This window comes from Dipodomys spectabilis, unplaced genomic scaffold (genome assembly GCF_019054845.1).
Source record: "Dipodomys spectabilis isolate Male_0828 unplaced genomic scaffold, ASM1905484v1 ptg000003l, whole genome shotgun sequence".
NCBI lineage: Eukaryota > Metazoa > Chordata > Mammalia > Rodentia > Heteromyidae > Dipodomys > Dipodomys spectabilis.
The window spans coordinates 5983810-6004935 of NW_024870680.1; the positions used below are offsets into that span (position 1 = coordinate 5983810).

Below are 21126 nucleotides of genomic sequence, written 5' to 3' on the forward strand. Positions count from 1 at the left end.
AGTCAGGAAAGAGCTTCTTCTCATTTTTGACACTCAGAAACATGGCTACTTGACATGAGGAAGACTGGAATGGTCAGATAGAGTGATGAAATCTTTCTTGTCTCAAACACCATGCCCTTAACCACTGTTCGTGTTATCCTTACTTATCAGCATTAAAACTAATTTGAAGTCTATGCCACATCACTTTAAACTTCCTGAAAAGATTTATGGAAACGTCAAATTCTTCCTTTCTTATGTGAAAATGAAAAAAATAAAAGTTGAACATAGGCCTTGCCCTAGTTCTTACTTTTCAAAGTAAGTGTCTGGGAAAAGATTGAGAATTTCTTCAAGCTTCATTACATCTAAACTTGAATATGTATAATATCATGACATGAATTTGAGAGCAAGAGACATTTGAAGATAATTTACCAGAAAGCTAACAGGTTTGTGTTTAGATGAGTGAGTCACATATTTTTTTCTTCTTTCTACATTTTTATATTTTTTTCAAATGTTCTGCAATAATTGAATAGTACCATTGTACTAATAAATTAAGAATTTGGAAACTTAATTTATAAATTACTATCCACATAGTCCATAGTCATAAGTACTGAGAAACCTTCAAATCATAATACTGATTCAAATTATTACAATCAGTCAAAATAATGTTATAACTGACTAATATTTTAAATTAAATGCCTTACTAGCCATGCCATCCATAATACACTCCCAGTAAAAGGGTTGAATTTCAACATAGAAACTGATCAATATATGGACAATTTGTGGAAGATCAGGAGGTTGAGAAAGTTAGAGGTTTGCTTGATTTCTTGCATTTTAAGGATTTTTTTCCAAGTAAGACCACTTGAAAAGTATTCCTTACTGCCAGGCATATTAACCTCTTAACTTCTCCTGAACCGTCTCTCCTCTCCTTTCTTGCAGGGTCAATGATTGTATCCTGCGGGTGAATGAGGTCGATGTGTCTGAGGTTTCCCACAGTAAAGCGGTGGAGGCCCTCAAGGAAGCAGGCTCCATTGTCCGGCTGTATGTGCGTAGAAGACGGCCCATTTTGGAGACAGTTGTGGAAATCAAGCTCTTCAAAGGACCTAAAGGTAATAGAAATATGGCTGACCATGTGATTGAAGTGTATGTTCTAATCCACACACACATATATATACGTACATATACATATATGTACATATATATATATTTATTTATGCTGGCCCTAGGGCTTGAACTCTGGACCTGGGTGCTGTCTCTGGGCTCCTTTTGCTCAAGGCTAGCACTCTACTGCTTGAGACACAGCCTCACTTCCAGCTTTTGTCTGTGATTTATTGGAGATAAAAGTCTCATGGACTTTCTTCTCAGACTGGATGGATCACAGGTGTGAGTCATAGTCACCTGGCTTTCTAGTTCACTTTTGATGTACCATTTTTAAAAAGAAATTTTTCTGACATCTACCGCTTTCCAAGAGGAAGTCTACAATAGTGATTTTTACAGAAACCAAAACTCTAAATATGAGTTCAGATAAGGAAAGCATAGATTTTTGTAAAAAGTCTTTGTAAATGGTAATACCAACTATCACTTAACCCTATTATTTTTTTCACTTACAACTTGGCTATCCTAGTAAAAAGTCTGATTCAGCTATGTACTAATAACTAGTCACTTGCTTAGATCATTCCTCTCAGTATTGAATGAGGACCAAACTGGCAGGATTATTGCAAAGGTTTTGTGAGGATTAAAATTTGAATGAGTAGGGCACTGGTGGCTCATGCATGTAGTCCTCACTACAAAGGAAGGTAAGATAGGAGGATAAGGTTCGAAACCAGCCTATGCAGAAGTCTATGAGACTCGTACCTCAATTTGACCAGCAAAACGCTTCACCTGTCTTTGCCTTAATTTTCTTGTTCAGAAAATACAAGTCAAGGTTTGTAGGTTCTTAGAGATGCTGTGAAGGTTAGATGAATGTATTCATATGAAGTATTTAGTATAAACTCTGGTACAATTGAATGCCCAACAAATATTAGCTGTGTTTATGTGTTATTTGTAGTGCTAATATACGTGCTTAGTTTTTGTAACAATGTAGTGCAAAATCTCTCCTGTCTTAAATTGCGATGGATGAAATTCACTGAATTGAATATCAAACAAGGCATAAGCGAACGTTCTCATACTACTATCTTCAGTGCATGAGAGAAAGACTCTCTATCCAACTCATTTAGTAAAATCGTATTAGCAGAGGTGATTTTTAAAAACCAAACAAACCTAGCTTATACACTATTTCTTTTAAAAATGCATACTATAGATAAACAACATGTAGCTATTTGTACAGTTCAATCAGCAGCAATTATTCAGCACACCCCTAGGCAAATCCTAATTTAAGCACTCAGGAACATATTACCATCCATTTGTTGGCTTCCTGCTCTCTGTGTCACTGAATGACCCCCAGCTGCTCAGCAGAGCACTTAAAGGCTGTAGGGAATTGATGGCCAAAGGCCCTCATTGTTTTTCAGGAACACCTCCTTTGGATCTTTCTGTTGGCAATCAGGCCTCCTCCAGGTGGCTTTCTTCCGTGGGCACTGGAAGTACCTGGAGTGAGGGGCTGGATTTTCCTTGTAACACGGAACGGGAGATGAACAGTGAGCATTCATCAACTAGGGTATACACAAGCAACAAAGAAAGCACATGGTGTATGGAAGATGGGGTAATACCCAGGTGTGGTCTGCCTAGCCAGAAAGAGGTAGCAAATGCTTGGAAATAACTTTCTGTTGTGAAAGTTGGCTGTGACCAAATCTCCACGGGGCTGGCAGGGGTTCTGCTGAGTCAGCCTTGCATTCCTTCCTGTCCTTATCCAGAGGTCACACATGGGGATTTATTTCTCTATAAAGAGACTATTGATTTACAAGGAAAGAAAGTGTTCTAGTCATTATTTGAATTCCTAATCCCTCTCCCACTGCTTTAAATCCGCAAAATTAAATGGCTTCTACACTAAATCTGATGATATCTTGGGCTTTCTTAACTTCTCTTAGCACCTTGTAAATTGTTATGTTTGAATTGCAGTCTATATAAAAAGAATTTCTGCTAATGCTTAACTTACATCATAGAAACCCTCGTACTGTGGAGAAGGACAATGACTCCGATATGATCTCTTTGCTCACAAAGCCCTAACGAGAAAGATAGATGTGAAGTCAACTAATTTTCAAATAGGACAAAATGAAAGTAGTTCTGTGATGGAGTCTGAACGATGACCTATATGCATCACTCATCTTAACATCATTCCTCTTAGAGACAAGATGCTCCAGAGAATTAAAAATATAATGAATACACTGGTCCTTTGATCTATGGGTATTGTAGAGTCAGCATCAACAATCCAGTCTAATGAGCTAACTAAAGTCAATTATAAACATTTAATGCTGAACTAGTTGAATGTATACTAATTTAATCCTCCAGCAATTCAGTAAATTTTTATTAAAAACTTACTGTATACTTGTATAGAGCCAGACAATGGAGATTCACAAAGGAAAGCTAGTTCTGGCTCTCAAAGAGATTAGATGGTTTTATGGGTCATTATATAATCTCTCTCTGTGAATCTCTCACAGAGAGAGATTATATAAGATTATATAATCTTAAACCTGTAATATAAACTGGGGAAAGTGATGTGCATTATCAGAAAAGATTGTTAAGAGAGAACCAATTACATAACAGGTCAAAGGAGATTTCTGGAAGCAACTACCACTTAAACTAAACCTTGAACTATAAATTAAAATAGGAGTTTCTTCAGGTGAAGTCCACAACAGAATTCTGGGTTGATAAGAAGTATGCAAGTATGAAGGCTTCCTTCTAATAGTGAAATGATCAGACAATGTATGACCTGAAATTATATACCCTAATTAGGCAAAGGCCAGATGCCTAGCTTTGTTGGCTGTATTTAAGGATTCATAACTATTTTCAAATGCTAAAATTTTAACCATGGGAGGGATATGGTTGCCATTGTCATTTTAAATCATTCAATCCATTCCACATATAGAATGGATTGAATGAAATAAGAATGAAAGATCAGGGATAGGCTAAGGGTTACTTGGAGCAGTCAAAATGGAGAATGGATGTGAACTGTGTGTTTGAAATATTTGATGTATTTACTGAACAAGATAAACTATGTGTCAAGGACACAGCTCTGTCTTCTACTTGGGGTGCCATCTGTGAATGGAATGTGATAAAGGAACCTCTGTGGAGAGATGATTAAGAATCTACATTTGGACATGTTGGAAGTCCATGGCATATCTGAAAAGATCTCAAAGAAATGTATCACATCCTTCTATATTTTCTGAAATATCTAGATTTGGGGAAATAACCCAATAATTAGCTCTTTTTTTATGTGCTGGTCCTAGAGATTTCACTTTGGGCCTGGGCATTATAACTGAGCTCTTTTTGCTCAAGGACAGCACTTTGCCACTGAAGTGGACTGACTTCTTGGACAAAGTCACAGTATCTTAAAAAGCTGGAGTTTATTGGATTGACTGGCCGGGGCCAACTCAACTCGGGAGTGAGCAGACCTGAACTCAAATAGCTTAGGATTTACAAAGGCAAAAAATGCATTCTTTTAGAGCAAGCAAGCTAGCTAGCATACAGAAGAAGAACTTAGCCATTATTTTGCAAGCGCGTAAATCACAAACATTCCTGAAACAATCAAAACCATAAATACTCCTGTAACAATTTCTTGACCTGAAGCAACAAGCAGTTCCTGATTTCAGGGCCAGGTGTTTTGCTTTTTCAAAACTAGTAATTACAGTAGAAGGGGCAGCCATGGCAAATGGGCCAGTTACAGTAGAAGGGGCAGCCAGGGGGTAAATAGGCCTTGTCCTTTCCTCAGAACTAGTTGTTCCAGTTCAATCCTGCCTTGCAAGTTTAGCCCTATTCTTAAAAATCAATAATTTTGTTCTGTTTCTGATTTCACATTTTATATTCTTTTTTTGGGGGGGGGTCATCACACCACTTGTGCCATACCTCCATTTCCAGCTATTTTCTTCCCTTGGTGGTTAATTGGAGAAAAGAGCCTCATGCTTCAAAACATGATCCTTGAATCTCAACCTCCTGAGTAGCTAGGGTTGCAGACGTGAATAACTGGCACCCAGCTCCAGTGATTCACTTTTCCACTTCCTGTCAATAATTGTTAGTTTCAGAATTATGAATATGACCACTTTGTAGTCATATAGCCTACTTTGACTATTTGAAACCCATTATAAGCATTGATTTTTAAGCATCCCTAATACTCTGTTTTTAATTGGGGGTTGTTTCTGGGGTACTTTGGAGGGGGTGTTCTTTGATTTGAAAGTTTTTTTGCACAGAAGTTAGTATCTTTATACCAGTGACTTGTGGAAGAATTATAGTTATTACATTTTTCCAACTCCATATCTTGCATTTATTCTATGTGCTACACAAATTGCTCACTCTGAGGCACCCTTTGATATGCATGTAATGCTAACCTTCCCAGTTCTCCAATACTTAGACTATCTGGTTGATTTGGAGCTGTATACTTCAGTTATGAATAGTTAGATACAAGGCAATATGATTTAGACTATCTTAACAATACAATACAGTTTCCTAATCTCATGGTCAGAGATGGGTTCACTGGAAGAAACTGGAGTGTCAAGTCATTTGAAGGGAAGACAGATATCTATCCATAAGAAAGCAGTATTTTATTCTTGCCAACCAACTGAAAATCAGGGGACTTCAAGGCAATTTGATACCCAGATCATAGGGTTCTTTTCAGGATAAGAATCATGAATTCTTAATAAATGTTTATAACATTTTAATTGTATTATAATTCATTGAAATTGAATAAGATAAAGCAGCAATGAACTCATCCTAGTCCTTCAAAAGTGTCTCCCCTGATATTTTGTATAATCAATTTCCTTCGCTCCTAGTATTAATACTTTTGAATTAATTATTCAGTAAAAGTTTTTAATATTCAGAAATTTCAGATGGAACCAGTGTATGTTTTGCTTCTGCATGCCTTTATATACAAGATTAGCATAAGCACACACCACACTATGTATTTCATATTAGTTTTATATGTGTAGACTATACATAATATAGCAAACATGTATTTATTTGTAATTCTATAAAATGTATTTTTATCTAGGTATGCAGTCTGGATTGTGATCACCCTATAAATCTGTTGTCTTTTAAACTTCCATATTTTCCATCTAATTTTATTTATTTATTTATTTGTTTGTTTGTTTATTGTATTGAAGGGGTTTTAATCAACATGGCAGTTCATGAGTAAAATCATCTTTATCAATGCTATCCCTTTCATCATTCTATGCTTTATGAAAATAGGACTGTATGTATCTATTTGTTCTTTGTTTTATGTTTATATACACTCTCTATATAGAAATATTTTCAACACATTGAAAACTAACATCATGATGTCTCCTTACCACTAATTTCCAACACTTGCCTATTTCTAGTACAATTTGCTCTTCATTCTCAAGGCTAATGATCAACAAATGGTTCTCTCTTATTTGCTGCTTTTATTAAACTAGCCATTATATCCTCTAGAGCCTAATTACATCACTAATCCTGTCTTTCAAATCTCTACTATTATTATTATGAAGTTGATGTCTTCATAAGATCTCATAGACAGTGATCCCTCACCTATTGCAGGCATTACATTCCAGAGACTCCCACAATAGGTGAAAATCCATCAAGTATCAATGCTATATTTATTTTATTACATATGTATTATTTTATTAATATGTATATATTAAGGCTTTATAAACCCTTCCCACTCTCCTATAAGCCTTTCTCACTTTTAACATTTCCCATATTCTTATAAATACTTCATATGCTCTTAAACACTTTCTGCACTCTTAAACCTACGTCATTTTAACAACATATACAATTCCGTATGGGTACTCACCAGTGAAGTATAGTACAATTTGAAGGATGAAGATCATGAATCATGTAGCTGTGCAGTGCTGATGGTGATGAAGGTGATGCTGATGAGATGAATGTACTACACAGCCAACCAGAGCATTACAACTCTTCCAGAGGCACCACTTCCTCAGACACTTCCTCAGTGGTACAGTATCTTCATCCTAGGCCGAAACTTCTATTTCCGCTAAAGGCATACGCATAACTGATCTCTTCCTCTGAGTAATGAACATAGTTATGGGTAGTTGCTGGCACTGCTTTTTCTTCTGAGTGAGAAGGTTTTTACAAACTGCCACTCTCGATTGTATTTAAATGAGCAATGAACAAAGCATCTGGGAGTTCTATTCTTCAGCCACTCTCTGAAGTTCTTTGACCATTCTGACCATTACTGCATGATGATTGAGTGTTAGGCCAACCTCCTCCTCTTCTCCAACCCATAGTTTGTCTTGTTCCTCATCCTCTTCTTCACTTGCTGACTTCATCTCATCCATGTTAAAACCTTGTTCAGGTTTATAGACCCCTTCCTCAATGATGTAGCTGAACATGTCATTCACTTACTCCTTGGCTCCAGCTTTATCCACAGAGGCAGCTTCTCCATGCAGAGAAACACTCTTGAGTCCAAACGTCTTTGAAATTTGTCCAACTAGCCCTTGCTGGCACTGAACGGGGTTGGTATGGTGAGAGAAGCACTGGACACTCTGCTTCTGTGTCATCATCCTCATCACCTTCATGAACATCCATGTTTTCTGCAAAACTATCATAAAGTTTCTTGGCATTCATCAGGATGGTATTGGTATCCAGCAAGATATTTTTCGTCCTGCAGTCCTTTATCCACTGGGCCAATGCAAACTCCATCCTCACAATGGCCTCATTGCGGGAAGTGACCACCCTCTTTGCAGTCTGTTAAAATTCATTGTTGCAATAGACCTAATATTCATCTTGTCTTTATGTAGTGAATAGCAAATTGGTTGATTTCCCCGTAATGGTGGCCTACAGCCCCACAGCTTTTCCCTTCCTTTAACATGTTGAGAAGCATGAACATGAGAACATGTTGATGGTAAGCATCTTCCTCTGGCACTTGGGTTCACTGCCAAAAGCCTTAGAAGGTGAAGTACATTTGGGTACCATCATAGGGCTTGAAATAAACTCAAACTTGTATGAAAACTTCACAAAAACAACACTGGAGAGCAATACTATGCACAATGATCTGACATCAATGTGAAGTGAACAAGGAGAAATGCTGAACGTATGGACACAGTGCAAGAGAGCAAACAGACCAATGCTACAATCACTGAGCCAATCAGCACCAGGATACAGAGCACAGTGCTGTGGTTGGTCGCCTTCCATCCTATCAACCAATAACGTGTGACAATCTCACATTGCAAACTTGCGCAAGCGGTAGTGGTATACTGCATTTTCATTATGTATAGTATGGTATTCATCTGCTAATGAAATTCATACTGTATTTTATTTTTCTTTAATATCTTTTAATATGTTTGAACTAACATTCTTAAATTTTTATACTGTTTTAAATTTTTATGTGAAAATAGTTAAAATCATAAATATTGTATAAATGCCCATATACTGCAAAATCCCACGATGTAGCAAAAACTCTGCAGTGCAGAATTAAATATATTTTTAAATATGATAAGTGAGGCTACAATAAATGAACCATAATATATGTCTACATGTTTCTTCTATACCCTTTTTAAAGAAACATAGCTCTCCTAACGGTTCCCTTTTGATCAAAAGTCTACAGTGATTCTCCACTGTCACTAGGCAAAAATATAAATTTGTGACCATATTATTTCATAATGTGTGTTCTACACCCTCAAATCATTGATTTTTATTTCAGCCTTTTCTTCATAATTTTGCAATTTATTTATCTCCTGATCCAGGCAAGCTGGACACTCCACCTTTTCTTCTTTTTTTTTTTTTTTGGGAATGGCAATTTCTTTTTTTTATTGTAAAGTGATGTACAAAGGGTTTACAGTTATAGTTATGGTAAGATAATGACATGTCAATATTTCTTGTCAACATTGTTACCCCTCCCTTGTTTTCTCCCAATTTCCCTCCCTACCCCCAAATTGTAAAGTTCATTTCCAGCAGAGTATCTTGTGAATATCACTGTTGCATTGCTCACTCTTTGTCTTTGGTCTCACTATTTCTGTGATTCCCCTTCCTATCCCAAATCAGATACACTTATATACAATACAAAAGTAACAAAATAAAAAACAGTAATAACAGTGGTAATCCAAAGGGGGGGAAATGAAAGGAAAAGGAAACTTCATACAGCATCCAAAGGGGAGGGGGGGGAACTCTTGCTTCCATATCTTGGTGTTCATTTCGATTAGTATCATTTTATAAGGTAATATGTAAATAGCTATTGAGGTACTGTGAACCTCTGCTAGGACTGTCCTAGACATATACTAATTATTATAGATGAGGGAAACCAATCCACCATTTCTTAAACATGGGCAACCTTCCTCTCTCTAAGCCTTTGCTTGTCCCAGTCCCACCTTTGGAATGCCTTTCCTTACTGTTATGACTGCTTGCAGTTGACATCCCAGCCATCCCCCCAAACCCAGTTCCACACGGCCTTCTTCACAAAGCTATTGCTAATCCAACCAGAAGCAACCTTTGATTCCTAAAATCCTAAAATCATTCCTTTGTTACCATGTGAATCAAGCAACCTATAGGTTATGGAAAGCATAAGTACCAACAACACAAATTAGGGAGATAAACAAGCTGCTAACTCTATTGCTTAATGAACTAGATGAATGAACTCTGGTTGGCCTATACTAAATTTGAAGCACTTACAAAGCACTTTTAAAAAAGAAGTACTAGCCAGAGGTTGAGTCAATAAACAAACTCTAGGTAGTAGTACATGGGATGAATTGAGATATAGAAATAAGGAAGCAGATCAAGACAAGTACTATATTGTAGCAAGATGAAAAAGGAATGATCAAGATAGAAGCTGATGATCTTAGTAAGTTCCTAATGAGGAAAGTCCCTTCATTGGTCCATTTTTGTTCCTTAAATTATGTTTGCAACAGTTTGGCTTATAGCATATTGCCTAATCATCAAATTAATCAAAAACTAATTATGATAAATATGTTGTCCAGCTTGGTTAAATGTCACCCTGTCATGCATCCTAATTGCACATTATAGACATAGGATTTACCAGATGTCTGACTTAAATAATTTGCTACCTTTTCTTTTTCTGCATAAACATTTTTTTGCATTTTGTTTTCTAATTTCTTCTTGCTTCTCAGACAGTTTTGTTTTGTTCTCTTTCTGATGTCCACATGGTCAAAGTGGACTATCCCAATGTGATGAAGGAACACATCTGAAAACTTCAAACTTGGTCATTTGGCAAATAAATTGTTCATTTTTATGTGTGTGGGGGGGCTATATTGGGACTTGAATTCAAAGCTTCAAGTTCTTGCTTAGCCTTTTCACTCAAGGCTGGGACTCTACTGCCTGAGCCACAGCTCCACTTCCAGCTTTGTGCTGGTTAAGTAGATATAAGAATGTCATGGATTTTACTTCACAGGATGGCTTTGAACCACAATCCTCAGGTTTCAGCCTCCTGAGTTGTTAGGATTACAGACTTAAACCACCTTAAGCTCAGGCTAGATTATTCTTGTACTTATATATATTATCACATCCTAAGTTTTGCATGAACACTGAATCATGAAAATACTAATTGCAAATCAACTATACTCTCCTTATACTGGCTATATAGAAATTCTTTTGTCCATTAGTCCACAGATAGCTATTTGACATGCTGGATTGAACATTCACTTACCTTGCACATTTAAATTAGCAAAGTTTTGAGCTCTCCAGAATGTGGTTGTTTATGATCATGCCCCATGACCATACCACAGCACTGGAAGAAAGTAACTACCCAAGGGGCTACCATGTATTGCCCCATCTTTCCTGCTATGGGGTAAATCATAATATGCATTCATTTTTAATGCATGTGCAAATCTATGTCTGAATGCAGGTCACAGTTTACTTTGTATCCAGGCCCACTTTCTGAGCCTTAAGTTCTGGGTTGAAGGGTCATTCTGAACAGTGGGTTACACAAACGACACATTGAACCATTTGGCATGAGTTCTCAGAACTCTACATTTTCTTTTCAGTGTAAATTTCTTTTTAGGCCTTTTGAATTACCAAAATTATCCCCTTGGGTGCATAAGGAGATTTGCTTCAGTGGGCATACAGTGCAAGCTTTTATTGGAATAAAATGTATAGAATCAGACAGTCACCAAAGCCCAAGTCTTTTTGTGAAGCAAGCACTCTACCATACCTCCAGACCACACTGTTTTCTAACTAAAGGAAAACACTTTTGATACCTTGTTTTCTAGCAATATTCTGTATAATTTTGAATATATGTACATTTTCAGTTGCTGATTCCTTCTGGATACAAAATACATACCTGCAGATTGGATGCGTTCTCTAAACTAACATATTTCAGAAGTATGTCTGTGAACATGCTCTCTCCTAATAGCTTACAGCAAATAATTCCTGTGAGAAAGAATATGTGACAAATATTGCCATTGTAATCCATGCAGTCATGCACATGACAATGTATTGAAGAGTAAATTACTTGATTGCATTTGCTAAACCCTTTTGGAAATGAAGGAACTCGAGTACTTCTCTAACTTTTCCTATGAGGCTACTAGGGCCATTTATTATTTACTTATTTCTCCATGCATGCATGCATGCTTACTGCTGTGCTAACTTAAGGTATTCCATGTTTTTTAAGCAAAAATTATAATCAATACTTTCTTGAACAAAGTTTTAAGCTCAAAATTTTTACAATGAAAAGTATATTTGTTTGTAAAAAGTACATTATTAAATATAGTCTGAGTTTTCAAAAATTCAGTTTTATTATTCATATAACACACTTTAGGAATCACTATGAATATTTATCTCTGTAAAATAGATTAAAAGAAGACATTTTAAAGTTGCTGCCATGAAGACATTTAACTGTAAATGTCTTCAATTTATCTCATTCAATAAAGCAATTTCATAAAATGACTTTAAAATTTGGAGTCTAGGCTTTTCTTTGCCTTACTTTTAAATGGATATATTAAATACCCATTAAATACTGTTAAATAAATATATTAAATACAGTTATCTGTGTTCCTACATCAGGGCCCAATACATGTGTTCTTCCATAGTTACTTTAAGGAAAAGCAGATGTATAGAGAAAACAGTCATTTGCTCAGCAAATATTTTATTTCAGATAATATTGCTTCAGACAGTTCTGAATGCTAAATCATGGAAATGAGAATCAAGTTTGATCTTTTCCCTCAAGTGTTCTTTTTAAACCCTGATCTACACCTAGAGTAAAATAATCTAGTCCTGTGCTGACTGCTCTGGCCTTATACTGAATGGATCACACCCTCTAAGTAAATCCACTCTGATTTCCCAAATCATAAGCCCATGCACATTGAGTTGTTGTCTGGAATATTGGGATTATGTCACTGAACACCTGAAGTTATTTCACACAGGAAAAAAATAGTGTCTTGTAATGTCCATATAGAAAGCCAATTGCAGCATTTTTAAATGTGACAAATGCTATAAATTATTGAGTTATGAGATTCCACCAAGAGTTCATTGAAAGTTGAAGATTTATATAATAAATGACTATATTAGGCAAGATTTAGAATAACCAGTCAACATCAGAAGGAGAGATATTAAGAAAGAGAAAGAAAAAATGGGCTCAGTGGCATATACCTGTATTTCTAGTCCTTAGAATGATGATTGTGCATTCAAGGCTAGCCTGGATTACATGATTGTACATTCAAGGCCAGCCTGGACCACCTAGTGATAAAAATTTCTATGTGTCAGCGCCATATAGTGATGAGTGAAAAAAGTGTGTGTGTGTGTGTGTGTGTGTGTGAGAGAGAGAGAGAGAGAGAGAGAGAGAGAGAGAGAGAGAGATTTGTTCATTATGTAAAACATTAGTCATGTGGTCAAAGAGTTCAAAGGTTGTTTCTCAAGAACCTAAAGTATTCCTTGAGCTTTCATTAGTACTTAAACTGAAAATGTTTACTTTCATCGCTCTACTCATTTGATAACCTGTTTTTCAAACAAAAATCATAATTCTCATGTGCACAAAGTTTAAATGTTAGATATTCTAATCTATCAAATTTTGCACTCATTGATGTTTTTGTCTCATGCAGAATTAAAAACTAAAAACAAATCAATAGACATAAAATGCATATATTCACTCAGGTATTTAGCAGAACATTTGTTGAGTACCCTCTAACTTCAGACTAAGGCCAAGAGATAGGGACTTGATGGCAAAAAAGATGGCAATCTAAGGAGCAAGATATAATCTGGAAAGCATATATGTACTAGCACATGTACTATTGAAGTGAATCCTACAGATAGAGTGAAAGTCTTCAAATAAAGTGTCTCAGCTCCTCAGGAAGTTTGCAGTTCCAGGCCAGATTGGTCGAAACTTTATCAAAATTTCATCTCTATCAGTAGACTGAGCACAACAGGTCATGGTAGTGATTTTAACTATTAGGATGTATAGGTCAGACCACAGTCCAAAGCTAGGCAAGCACAAAAAGTGACACTCTATCTGAAAAACAAAGCAAAAGAAGGGTGGAAATATGACTCAGGAGGTAAAGTGCTTTCCTAGCAAACATAAAGACCTGACTTCAAACCCCAGTACCATTAAAATGAGTAAAAAAAAGGAAGTCTTCCTTTAAAAAGATACTATCAATAAATATCCCATATATTTGTATGATGTAACTATTTTTCCCCTTTGGGTCAGTTGTAAAAGCTTCACCCAGAGTATTGCAGCTTGCCAGGCAGCTACTCTTTCACTTGAGCCCTTTTTGCTTTGGTTATATTTTGAATAGGGCTTCACTTGTCCCAGAATAATCTGGACTAAGTTTCTCCTGTTTACACTTCCTACATAGATGGCTGTCAAGCATACAACCACCCTGCCCAGCATTTTATTTGTTGAGATGGGTGTCTCACTAACTTTTTTTCCCAGGCTACCTTGAACCTCTATCCTTCCTGCTCAGGCTCCTAAAGCAGCTGGGAATGCAGTATAGCCACCATGCCCACCTATTAAACCTTTTTTGCATAGTAAAAGAATGGCATTATGAAAGGACAAGGTATCATTTTCCACCAAGAAATCCACAAATTTGTGACAGGTCCCTATTTTGTTACAGAGGTGAAAGAGATGTTTTTTGTGAATTCAATGAGGCTAACGGTTTAAATTTGTCCACCATATTGAACCACAATATTAAAATAACTTAAATTGTTGGGTTTTTTTTTCAATTTTTTATTGTGAAAATACCATACAGAGAGGGGTTACAATTACATGGGCAAGGTAATGAGTACATTTCTTATCAAGCATTGTTGCCTCCTCCTTTGTTTCCCCTTCCCATTTCTTCCCATCTCATACGCCCCTACTTGCCCCCAGGCAAAGTTGCATAATTCCTTTTTCAACATAAAGTCTTGCACATCTCATTGTTGCAGTGGGTCCACCTGTATCCCTATTTAAATAATCTGTTTTTTGCCTTCCCCTCCACAAATTATACCAACATCAAATACAATGAAAGCAGGGGTTATACTGTGGGGGAGGTACATACAAAGCAACAAAGAAATCATCTTATAAATATGTTAGAAACAATTGCAAGAAAAAAAAACATTTGAATCCTTATGTTAGGGTTCATTTCACCTAATATCAACTTATCTAACCCTTTCTGCTTGTCTCAGACATATACTAGTTATTGCAAATAAGGGAAACCATGGGACCTATATTTCTTTGGGCCTGGCTTACGTCACTTAATATAATTTTTTCCAAGTCTTTCCATTTCCTAACAAATGGAACAATGACATTTTTTCTGATGGAGGCATAGAATTTCATTGTGTATATATACCACATTTTCTTGATCCATTCATCTGCTGAGGGGCATCTGGGTTGGTTCCATATCTTAGCTATGGTAAATAATGCTGCAATAAACATTGTAGCTTTAATATGGTCTTTTTTGTGATCATTTGGGTAAATGCTCAAAAGTGGGATTGCTGGGTCATAGGGGAACTCTATGTGGAGTCTTTTGAGGAACCTCCATACTACTTTCAAAATTTTCTCAATAGAGACCCAGAAAGACAACAAATCAAAGAAAGTTTGGACAAATGGGATTGCATGAAATTGCAGAGCTTCTGCATGGCAAAGGACATAGCTAGAAAGATTAATAGAAAGCCCACGGATTGGGAGAAGATCTTCACTAGCCTTACAACAGACAAGGGTCTCATATCAAAAATATACTTGGAACTCAAAAAATTAAAACCCCCAACAACAAATCTTCAAAGAAACAACTGCCCAATAAATAAGTGGGCTAAAGATTAAAGAGAAACTTCTCTGAAGAGGAAAGAAGGATGGCCAATAGACACATGAAGAAATGCTCAACCTCCCTAGTCATAAAAGAAATGCAAATCAAAGCCACATTGAAATACCACCTCACCCCAGTTAGAATGGCTATAATCAAGAACTAATAACAACAGATGCTGGAGGGGATGTGGACAGAAGGGAACCCTACTGCATTGTGGTGGGAATGTAAACTTGCTCAACCACTTTGTTGGTTTATTTTTAACAGAGCTGGGGATCAAACTTAGGTCCCTGTGTATGCTGCACAGATGCTTTACGACTGAATTACAGCTCCAGCTATTGCTCTCTATGTAGCCCAAGCTGACCTTGAACTCTTGGTCCACATAATCCTCATCTTTCTGAGTGCTAAGATTAGAGTGTGTGCCACCAGCACCCAGCTGAAATCTCTTTGACTTTTTAATACTTTGAGCCCTTGGCTCACTCTGAGGGATTCATTCCATAAATGTACCTGCCTCTATGTGAAAGAACAAAGTTAATTTTAATAGTGCCTCTAATAGTAAAAAAACAGTCAAAATGTTAAAAAAAAGAGTAGCTATAAGATTTCATATATTTTTATAATATAATGGCATACATCTTGAAATGATGAGGCTTAAATTAATGTACTAAATAAGTGAATATAGCTCATGTGTTGAATAAATGAGTGAATACCCTAAATGAATGAAATGAATATATTGAAATGACACAAAACCCAGTATCTGTTGCTAAATTCTATACAGTTCACTGTGTGGTCAGGTCAATATGTAAGGATGCATACTGTTTTATCTCTCTCTCTCTCTCTCTCTCTCTCTCTCTCTCTCTCTCTCTCTCTCTCTATATATATATATATATATATATATATATATATATATATATGTCTAGAAGGTAACTCTTAGCAATGGTTGTCCCAAAGAGGGAGCTATATAGGAAAAAACTTACTTATAGTTTTGCTTTATATTCCTCATACTTTAAGGATTTTCTACTATATATGTTCATTACATATATTTTATGTGTGCTGCTACTGGGGCTTGAAGTCTAGGCTTGCTGCCCCTTAGCTTTTCCACTCAAGCCTGGTACTCTATCACTTAAGCCACAACTCAACTTCCAACTTTTTGGTGGTTAAGTGGAGATAAATGACTTGAATTGTGATCCTCAAATCTCAACCTCTTGAGTAGCTAGGATTACAGGTGTGAGCCACTAGTGTCCAGGTATGTTACATATTTTTAAGTAATAAAAATATATTTAAAGAAGAGATATAAAGTAAAAAAAAAAAGATGGAAAGTCAAGAAAAGATACTGAAAGAAAAACAGAATGTAAACAATACCATAGTACTTTGCATCTATCAATGAAAATGGAAAAAGGAAACTCATTGAAAGCTGTGCAATAATACAGAGTAGTGGTCATGAGAAAGTGAGGGTGAGTGTTCAATCTAATCATAGTACAGTATACATTTGTTAAATATTACAGTTAATCCACTTTGAATAGTTAATGTACATTAATAAAAAATGAATGACAGGAATATAAAACATGTCTGTTCCTAACCGTGATATGAGTACTAGTGGGAGGAAAGGACATATGGTTAAAAGACTTTATGTACATGTATAAAAATGGAAAAGTAAACCTTTGGGGAAGTAGGAAGAAGGGAGTATGAGTGATGGAAAGGTGTGTCTGAACAAGGAACTTTACATGCAAATATGGATGTCAAATGGCACCTCTGGGACAACAAATTGATGCTAATAAAAATATGGAGAAAAATAAAGGAAAGAAAAAAGAAAGGGGGTAGAGAGGGAAGAAGGATAGACAAGGAAAGAGGAAAGGAAGGAAAAGATGAATGACATGTCAAGATAGAATTTACAGTAAAAGGGCTGGGAAGGTGGCTCAGTGGTAGAGCACTTGCCTTGCATGCATGAGACCCTGGGTTTGATTCCTCAGCACCACATAAGCAAAAAAAAAAATAAAAAAGCCGGAAGTGGCGCTGTGGCTCAAGTGTTAGAGTGCTAGCCTTGAGTTGAAGAGCTTAGGGACAGCGCCCAGGCCCAGAGTTCAGATCCCATGACCGGACCCCCCCAAAAAAAGAATTTACAGTAAAAAAAAAAAAAAGTTTAAAAGATGATCATTTTCTGCTGATAAAAAGTAAAAAATACTATGTACACTGAAATTATACCTAGTTACCTAGTCATAAAATGTAACTTAGCATCAATATTTATTAAAATTGCAAATGCTCCAAGAAAAGAAAAATGGGGAAAAGGTCCACTGGGTATATGTCCTGAAAGGTGTCTGGCTAGCAAGATGAATTATGGGTGAATTAACCTCAATTTATTTAACAATCTTCTAAGTTTAATATATGCCTCCTTGGACCAGGAAATGTGACAGGGCCAGGAAAGCAAAAACAGGTAAGATTCTCCTCAGTCACAGCTGAGATTGGGCAGATCACATGGATTTCCTCTCTACTCAGTATGCTTGATTATCTCTCACGTAGACAGACCCTAGACTGGGCCTGGCGGCCGCATTGCGTGATCACTTCCTGATGCCTTTGTTACATCAGACTTCAGAAGGGTTAGACTTTGGATGAATCCCTTAAAACCAAATGTAGCAGTTGAGGGTTTGGCAGCCCACCAGTAGCTTGATGAAATTTGAATTGCTTTCTTCAAAATGTTCCCTTCCTCACTTTGAAATTAGTTTCTATTCATTTGCACAAGGCACTGTGACCTGCTCAGTGAGGAAGCATGCCTAGTTACTTCTCTCGTTAACTTCGTTGGTGCAGTTCTTCATTACTGTCATTTACAACTTCAAAAACTCTTCACTGGAGCTCTTTCAACTTTTCTTAAGAAAACTCTTGCAATTTCAGTTAATGAAAACAAAACTCACAGTATTTTCACAATAGAAAAACAAAACTCATTGTGGAATTTAGTGTTGTGAGAATAATTTCTCAGAAATAAAACATAGGTGTTAGAAATAATACCATGGAGATGGTGGGCACGATGTCTGTAATCTTAACTACTTGAAAGGATAAGATTGGGAACATCTCAATTCAAGGCCAGTCTGGGGAAGAAGTTCACAATACTCCATTTCCAACAATATTTGTCTGTGGTAGAAAACATCTGGCATCTCATCTACATAGGAGACTAGATGATGAGGGATGAGAATTGTAGTTCCAGGAAAGCCCAGGAAAAGTAGTTAAAGAGATCCAATCAGAACAGAGAAGGCTGGGTATGGTCTCATGAACCTATCATCTCAGCCTGGAAGGAAAAGTAAAATATGAGGATCCTAACTCAGGATAACCTGGGGGTGAGGAGGGGGTGAGAGAATAACATGTAATTTGGAGAAAATCAATCTTTAGATTTAGAAAATAACGTAGAGCTATTTGTGTATACAACATACATCTGTTGGGATGATTAATTTTGATTTTCAACTTGGCTTGACTGAGTGATCACTAGGGGGATGAGTACAGAGCATTCTTCTAGATATTCTTCCAGATATCCCCCAGTGTGTTTCTGGAGGTTTCCGGCATATGGGACATCAACTGAGGAGGAAGACACACCTTGATTATGAATAGCACTATCCAATAAGCTAAGATCTCAGATTAAAGTAGAAGAGAAAGCCAGCCAGTACATGCAAGCTCCGTTCATTCCCAGCATATGTGTCTATTACTGCTGTCTTCTCTGTGAAGACTCTATCTTGGCTAGGTTTTTCCAACATTAATTCACACTGATGATTCTGCAGAAGACTTCCTGACCTTCAGCCTCTGTCTGGGGTAGATAGTATCATTGCATCTTAGTTTGAGTGTTCCAGCTTCTTGGACTGAACAGCCTTAAGGTTATCTGGCTCTCCAGCCTGCAGGCAGCCATTGTTGTACTATCTAGCTTCCAACCTTGTGAACCCAATCCAATAAATCTATCTTCTATGATTAAAAACATTCTAAGGAGAGAAAAAAAAAAGTTCTGGAAGTGAAGGCAAGCGGTAAAATTCCTGCCTACCAAGTGGAAGTCCTTTCTTCCAAATCCTAGGACAAACAAAAAGTAAAATGGTACTGTGGAAAATGTATGGTAGTAGTTCCTTCTGAAAGGCAATAGTTTTGTTTCTGATGATTATATTTGTGGTATTTTGAAAATACCAGTAACAAATTAGGTGGGGTGCTTATGAACACGGAGGACTTGATGTTTTACCCAATATTTGGGGCCTTGGGCTTAATTGTTACATCTTGTTTCTCAGCTTCTAGTGACATCATTTCTGTTTTGTAAAGGATATCAGCCATCTTTCCAGGAAGAATCTATTTTGCTCCCCTTGGTAAGATGCTTTCAAGATTTACCTTTGATGACATAAGATATTAAACAACTTTATAAAGAGAAGAGAAAGAGGTCTAACACAATTAAAAAGGTTTAACACAGGTTTTTCCTAAGCCTCTAAAGCCTAGACTTCCTTGGTATCCACTGCTGGGATCTCTTTAATCTCTCTTCCTACCTCTTTTCCTAAGTGGTTTCATTGGCTTTCCAATGGCTTGTTATTTCATCCCTGTATTATTTTGCTTTTAATCTGTTTTCTGTTGTTTTAACAAAATGCCTGAGGTGAGTCATTTACTTAGCTCACAGCTTTGGAATTGAAACTATGGCCCAGGCATCTGCCCAGCTCTGTTAAAGCCTTATGGTAAGCAGCATTACAAGAGGAATCTGGGTAATATTGGCATGTGGTACCTGCTTGACAGATATTCAGGAAAAATGCCAGGTTCCCTATCTCTAGCTCTTCTCAAGAGACCTGCATTAATCCCTCCTGAGCATAGTGTTCTCAATGACTTACCCATCTTCCACTAAGTCCTACATGGAGAAGTTCTTCCACCTCCACACCCCTACACTTGAACTTTCTAGGACACATTCAATTCACACCACATATTTTAAACAGCTGCTAGACAGGTAGAAACACACTGCAAGATCAACACATACAGAACACAATTCTTATTTTTAGTTTCCCAAACCAACTTCCTTTGGTCTTTTTTCGTTCACTAAATAACCCATTTTCTTGGACCCAAAATGCAGGAGGCTGCCTCTCCTCCTTTCTCCTACATCTTGTTTATTAGCAAATCCAATCAGCTCCTCTCAACAGGCTTGTGACTCTAATCCAAACCACTGTTATCCCTTTTCCAAACCACTGTAGTCAAATTCAAATTAGTCCCTGTTCCCACATTGTCCCTTCTGCAGACTGTTTATATATAGCCTGAATATTTTTTTAAATATAAATCAGATTACTGTGATACAAATGCTTACTAACTTTGCTTTCATTTATAACAAGGTCCACAGATATATCATAGTTGCTGGTGCCTGCCTATATTGATGACTCTAATCCATCTGATTCTCCTTGCCCTAAAGGCTTCAGCCACATGGTATTCTGCCTACCGCTCCATAGTTTGGGTCACATTCCTTCTCTTGACCCTTGTGTTCGCTGTTCTTTCACCCTAGGATACTTTCCATGTGCCTTTTTTTCTTGCTTTATTTAGGGCTTTATATTCCCACATTGCATGTATCACCACCAGGCATTGTATTAATGGATTTATTGGTTTGTTTACCCTGTTTGTTTACCCTAAGTCTCACAAGGGGAGAGCATTTATTTTACTCACCACTATGTAACCCCAAGCACCCACAACAGCAGCTGTCACAGATTAAGTATTCAATACCTGTTCATTGGCTAAATGAGAAAAATCAGGAGTTGTAATGGGAAAAGATTCTGTTGATCTAGAATGTAGAGCTAGGAAAGATGGGTATTATTGAGCAGCTGGCTTGGGTAAAGTGCAAAGATTAGATCAATAAAAACTACCAGATGCT

At 36.8% G+C, this 21126-nt stretch overlaps 1 protein-coding gene across 11 annotated transcripts in view; it reads left to right on the plus strand.

Annotated features, from left to right (window-relative positions):
* The window catches only part of Dlg2 (discs large MAGUK scaffold protein 2), a 2085086-nt gene that overhangs the window by 1511089 nt on the left and 552871 nt on the right, over nucleotides 1-21126 (plus strand). For all 11 annotated transcript variants that reach the window (XM_042686455.1, XM_042686483.1, XM_042686517.1 and 8 more), the window contains one exon: nucleotides 916-1085. In XM_042686455.1, coding sequence (XP_042542389.1) covers nucleotides 916-1085 — 170 coding nt within the window. The remainder of the gene's footprint in view (nucleotides 1-915; nucleotides 1086-21126) is intronic.